This window comes from Pundamilia nyererei, unplaced genomic scaffold (assembly GCF_000239375.1).
Source record: "Pundamilia nyererei isolate P.nyererei 1_Seehausen unplaced genomic scaffold, PunNye1.0 scaffold00399, whole genome shotgun sequence".
NCBI lineage: Eukaryota > Metazoa > Chordata > Actinopteri > Cichliformes > Cichlidae > Pundamilia > Pundamilia nyererei.
This window is the reverse complement of record NW_005187800.1, coordinates 339,692-346,080: the sequence shown is the minus strand read 5'-3', so window position 1 is coordinate 346,080 and position 6,389 is coordinate 339,692. Positions and strand designations below refer to the sequence as shown.

General features: G+C 38.9%; 1 protein-coding gene across 1 annotated transcript in view; it reads left to right on the top strand.

Moving 5' to 3' along the window:
• Positions 1-5,386, top strand: part of LOC102199814 (histone-lysine N-methyltransferase EHMT1-like) — a 21,225-nt gene extending 15,839 nt beyond the window's left edge. Inside the window, exons 7-10 of the mRNA XM_005753078.1 lie at positions 385-471; positions 578-656; positions 1,443-1,618; positions 4,908-5,386. Coding sequence (XP_005753135.1) covers positions 385-471; positions 578-656; positions 1,443-1,618; positions 4,908-5,004 — 439 coding nt within the window. The 3' untranslated portion in view covers positions 5,005-5,386. The remainder of the gene's footprint in view (positions 1-384; positions 472-577; positions 657-1,442; positions 1,619-4,907) is intronic.
• Positions 5,387-6,389: the final 1,003 nt, after the last annotated feature.

The window sequence follows — 6,389 nt, the reverse complement described above, 5'->3', positions numbered from 1 at the left end:
TTAGGGTTAAATTTAAAAACTGTACTTTTGAGTTAAAATATATATTTATAATTTTAATAAATGACAAATAAAAAAGGCATGAACATTTTTTTTGTATCGAAAAAATATCGAACTGTGACACCAAAGTATCGAACCGAACCGTGAATTTTGTGTATCGTTGCACCCCTAATATATATAAATAAATAAAATCTGGAATAATATTCCTGTCTGTTTTTATTCATATTTATGTTTAAAAAAAACATTGTTTTAGTGTGTTCAATAAACGTTTATCTTGTTTGGCCTAAAGTGTTGAGTTTTGGCCCTCTGTGCAATTGAGTTTGACACCCCTGCTCTAAAGCATGCTGCCACTTCTGCCGTCTACATTGCCTTGTTGTTTTTTTTCAGGGTCCGGCTACAGCTGTTCAGAACACAGAATATGGGCTGGGGAGTGAGAGCCATGCAGGATATCCCTCAAGGAACATTCATTTGCGAGTGAGGATTGTTTCATAAGTGAAGCAATAAAATGTAGTGTGTTTAAGAGCATAAAAGATATATAAAATGAGCTGTGCTATAAGCTCACTTCCGTTCTGATCCACAGGTATGTTGGCGAGATCATCACAGATGGAGAGGCTGACAAAAGAGAGAATGATTCCTTCCTGTTTACTCTCGACAATAAGGTGATTCAATAAGTTTAAATACATTTTTAAAGCTGCACTCAGCAGAGTTTATTTATATATAACCATGGATAAAAGGAAGTCCATTTTTTGCAATTCTAAAGTCTTAGTGTAAATTGTAGGTTAAGGTACAACGTCTTGAAAAATCAGGCACTGTGTTGAAGACTTTGTAGTACTGTATCACCCCAACAGAGCTCCTCGCTCTCAGACTGCGGGCTTACTTGTGGTTTCTACAGTATTTAAAGTTAGGATGAGAGTCACAGCCTTCAGCTTCCAGTATGGATTCAGGAAACAGACACCCTCTGTACTTTTAAGACTAGGGTTAAAGCTTTCCTTTTCGATTTTGGTCTTTCTGACTTAGTTTCTCAGGTCATTTTAGAGAAATTTTGGCCCACTAATTTTCACAACATTGCTTCAGTTTCCAGGCATTTGTTTATGAACAGCTCTTAGTGTCCTGCCACAGCGTTTCAATAAGGTTGAAAACTTGACTTTGACAGGACTATTGCAGCACCTTCATTCAGTCCAACTATTCTGGAAATGAATTGCTGCTGTGAGCAGCAGTTTACATGTTCTCACTGTAGGTTCAACTTAATAATAAAACTGTTGATAAAATCTAGATTAACTGTTTGCTTTTGTAGAAGCTGATCATATGTTTTTTTGCTCTTTCAACTTCATCATGGGGGTGTCACCTTTTTCTAACATCTATCTTATCAAAAGGCAGTCATTAGCAGGATACAAATTTTGCTTTCCTTTTTTTCTTTTTGGTTTGTTTTTTTAACATGTGTGCAGGTTGGGGATGCCCATTGTATTGATGCAAGACTCTTTGGCAACATTGGTCGCTTCATCAACCACCTGTGTGAGCCCAACCTACTGGCTGTGAGGGTGTTCACCATGCACCAGGACTTACGCTTCCCCCGGATAGCCTTCTTCTCCAGTCGGTCCATCAAAGCTGGAGACCAGATAGGGTGAGTGGTGACGAAAAATCAGTGGGCCCAATAATGGCTATTTGCTAAATGGCTGATCAATTAAAAAGCAAAAAGATGGGAGAAATGCACTTTAACCAAGTTATGAGTGCTGAGGTTGCATAGTTCATCCAGCAGAGGGCACTTTGCAACTTCCCTGTTGGGTAACCATCCAAACAGCATAAAATAGTAATTAAATAAGCGTGTATGTAAATGTGTCAAGTGTCTGCCTTGGGATCTCCTCAGAGTAGTACACTACCAATCAAAAGTTTGGACACACCTTGTCATTTAATGGTTTTTCATTGTATTTCCTATTTTCTATATTGTAGAAGCATGCTGAAGACATCAAATAGATGAAGCAAGATATATTAAATTATGTAGCAAAGAGAAGAAATGGATAAATAACTCTAAATGTGTTTTATATTTTAGATTCCTGAAAGTAGCCACGCTTTGCTTTGTTGATGGCGCTGTACACCCTTGGCCTTCTCTTAGTGAGCTTCATGATGTAGTCACCTGAAATGGTTTTTACTTCACAGGTGTGCCTTGTCAGGGTTTAATTGTTGCCTTCTTAATGAGGTTGGCACCATCAGTTGTGTTGTGCAGAAGTCAGGTTAGTACACAGCTGATAGCCATATTTGACAACTGTTAGAATTCATACTATGGCAACATCTGTTTGCTTTTGTAGAAGCTGATCATGTGTTTTTTGTTCTTTCAACTTTTATGCGTCACACAAAGACATACAGGGAGTGCAGAATTATTAGGCAAATGAGTATGTAGTCCACATCATCCTCTTCATGCATGTTGTCCTACTCCAAGCTGTATAGGCCCGAAAGCCTACTACCAATTAAGCATATTAGGTGATGTGCATCTCTGTAATGAGAAGGGGTGTGGTCTAATGACATCAACACCCTATATCAGGTGTGCATAATTATTAGAAAATGGGTCAAAAGAAGGACTTGACAGGCTCAGAAAAGTCAAAAATAGTGAGATATCTTGCCGAGGGATGCAGCAGTCTCAAAATTGCAAAGCTTCTGAAGCGTGATCATCGAACAATCAAGCGTTTCATTCAAAATAGTCAACAGGGTCGCAAGGAGCGTGTGGAAAAACCAAGGCGCAAAATAACTGCCCATGAACTGAGAAAAGTCAAGCGTGCAGCTGCCAAGATGCCACTTGCCACCAGTTTGGCCATATTTCAGAGCTGCAACATCACTGGAGTGCCCAAAAGCACAAGGTGTGCAATACTCAGAGACATGGCCAAGGTAAGAAAGGCTGAAAGACGACCACCACTGAACAAGACACACAAGCTGAAACGTCAAGACTGGGCCAAGAAATATCTCAAGATTGGTTTTTCTAAGGTTTTATGGACTGATGAAATGAGAGTGAGTCTTGATGGGCCAGATGGATGGGCCCATGGCTGGATTGGTAAAGGGCAGAGAGCTCCAGTCCGACTCAGACGCCAGCAAGGTGGAGGTGGAGTACTGGTTTGGGCTGGTTTTTCATGCAGGACAATGTTCCATCACACGCGTCCAAGTACTCCACAGCGTGGGTTGCAAGAAAGGGTATAAAAGAAGAAAAACTAATGACATGGCCACCTTGTTCACCTGATCTGAACCCCATTGAGAACCTGTGGTCCATCATCAAATGTGAGATTTACAAGGAGGGAAAACAGTACACCTCTCTGAACAGTGTCTGGGAGGCTGTGGTTGCTGCTGCACGCAATGTTGATGGTGAACAGATCAAAACACTGACAGAATCCATGGATGGCAGGCTTTTGAGTGTCCTTGCAAAGAAAGGTGGCTATATTGGTCGCTGATTTGTTTTTGTTTTGTTTTTGAATGTCAGAAATGTATATTTGTGAATGTGGAGATGTTATATTGGTGTCACTGGTAAAAATAAATAATTGAAATGGGTATATATTTGTTTTTTGTTAAGTTGCCTAATAATTATGCACAGTAATAGTCACCTGCACACACAGATATCCCCCTAAAATAGCTAAAACTAAAAACTACTTCCAAAAACATTCAGCTTTGATATTAATGAGTTTTTTGGGTTCATTGAGAACATGGTTGTTGTTCAATAATAACATTATTCCACAAAAATACAACTTGCCTAATAATTCTGCACTCCCTGTATGTAAAAAGAAATGACTGTCCATCATTGCTTTAAGAACTGAAGGTCAGCCAGTCCAGAAAATTGCTAAAACTTTAAATGTGTCCCCAAGTGCAGTCGCAAAACCATCAGGCATTGCGATGAAACTGGCTCACAAGGAAGACCAAGAGTCACCTCTGCTGCTGAGGATAATTTCATCCGACTCACCAGCCTCAGAAATCGCAAGTTAACAGCACCTCAGATTAGAGCCCTGATAAATCCCATACAGAGTTCCAGTAACAGACACATCTCTACATCAACCTTTCAGAGGAGACTGTGTGAATCAGGCCTTTATGGTCAAATAGGTGCTAAGAAACCACAATTAAGGAAAAGCAACAAGCAGAAGAGATTTGTTTTGGCCAAGAAACACATGGACATTAGACCAGTGGATATCTGTGCTTTGGTCTGATGAGTCCAAATTTGAGATCTATGGTTCCACCTGCCATGTCTTTGTGTGACACAGAAAAGATGAATGGATGGTCTCTACATGCATGGTTCCCACCATGAAGCATGGAGGAGGTGGTGTGATGGTGTGGGGGTGCTTTGTGGCACAGTTGGGTTATTCGAAATTGAATGCACACTGAATCAGCATGGCTACCACAGCATCCTGCAGCAACAGGCCATCCCATCCCTTCCCATGCCTTCAGTGAGAATCTACAACGTAAATAGTTATAAAAATAAAGAAAAACCATTAAATGACAACGTGTGCCTGGGAGACTTGGGAGCCTTGGGAGACTTTCACATTGACTTTGGGAGCCTTGGGAGACTTTCACATTGACTTTGGGAGACTTGGGAGCCTTGGGAGACTTTCACATTGAGTAATAGCAACATATTTTAATGAGATGCAGGGACAAAAATAACCACTGCATGTGACTGCTGAGACTAATGTGTACTCAAAGTTTTAGATGAATTTGTTTGGAAACTGAATTGTTCTTCATGCAGCAGGGTGCAAAGATGAAGCTTCTGTCTGAGTAATAATGTTGGAAATCTGTTTTATGTTTCTGAACGAAGAAAACAAAATTGGCCAATATATCGGAATATCTGATTTTTAAATGACCAAATATCAGTATCTGTATTAAAAATCAGAAATTGTCCAGGCTGTAGGATGAACAAGTTAACACAGTTGTTCTCTTTTCCTCAACAGGTTCGATTATGGTGATCACTATTGGAGGGTGAAAAGCAAGTACTTCAGCTGTCAGTGTGGATCTAATAAGTGTCGTCACTCAGTTGCTAGTAAATAGAAATTCACTGATTCCTCTTTGTTACTGTGGCCTCTTTAATGTAAGAAACACTGCCCCCTGAACCAGACACCATGTAAGAGTAATGTCATGACTACACGCAGTTATGTTGTCTGATATTTACCTGAAATGAAAGAGAGACATGTTTTAATCACCAAAGCACAAGATCTAACTTATTATAATGAAGTTACTTTTCTGCCAGAAAAAATAGTGCTAATGAAGACTGAGAGACACAGATGATTTTTACATTCATGGATTCTTCCTTTCATATTTCTACATGTGGAATAATGAAGTTAACTGATTTGTGGTAGTCTGAGTTCTTTTGTGAACTTTTAAGTTTTTAACCTCATGTTTGCTTTGTAGTCATTAAACATATTTTATATCATCTGTGGTATTTTTTTGTGTTAATAGAGAAATGTTTCAGTAGATGCAGCTTTTTTCCCTTCTTTTTGCCGGATGATGAGGTCTGTGTTACATTTGGTATTCCAGTTCATCTCAGGCTTCTTGGATTGATGGTAGTGATTAGGGGTGGGCTTTTATAATCGACTTATCGATTCTGGCTTGGATAACGTAAAATCAATTCATTAAAATCCTGAATCGATTTTTTAATATAAATTTATTTTGCCTGAAATGCCAGAATCTCAGGTAAAATCTCACAAAATTTCAACCACCACCAAACAGCTAAGACAGTAAATGAGAGCAGAAACACGGATTCTGCACAAAGACTTAAACACACAGCGCGACCCGCGGATCAGAATCAGTTAGATGTCGCCTTTCTCACGGTTGGGGCTGAAAGCCGACAGCTTGGTGATTCTGATCTGCCGCGCTTTGTGTTCACGCCCTTTATGCTTTTTGTTACCTAGTGGCTACACAAGCCAAGAAGTACCAACGACTGGATTTGGTGTGTGGTAGTGACAGGTATATGAACTTTTTTTTTTTATTATTTGAATATATATGAGTGCTTGTGTATAAATACACAAACAATACACGTATACTTTCAATTGTGTAATTTAAGTGATCTAGATAGCTCTGTTTTGGAAGTTCAGTTAACGCTAGAAATGTGTTTTGGAATTTGTACGTGCTTTGTCTCTAGGGGCCACCATATATATTTATATATAAACATATATAAATAAAACCACATGGGTTTTTTTTTGTGTTTTTTTTTGTTTTTTGTTTTTTTTTTACATTAGTAATTCCTTTTGTGCATAATTTTATATTATTGTTAATAATATATTAATTAAAGCAACAAAACAACCTGAAGAGCCGGCTCTTTTAAGTGATCTGAGCCGAAAAAGCTGGTTCTCTAAAAAGAGCCGGAAATCCCATCACTAATTGATGGGTTTGAGAGTATAGATTGTATGCAAAGAAGGTAAATCTAGCCATACAAA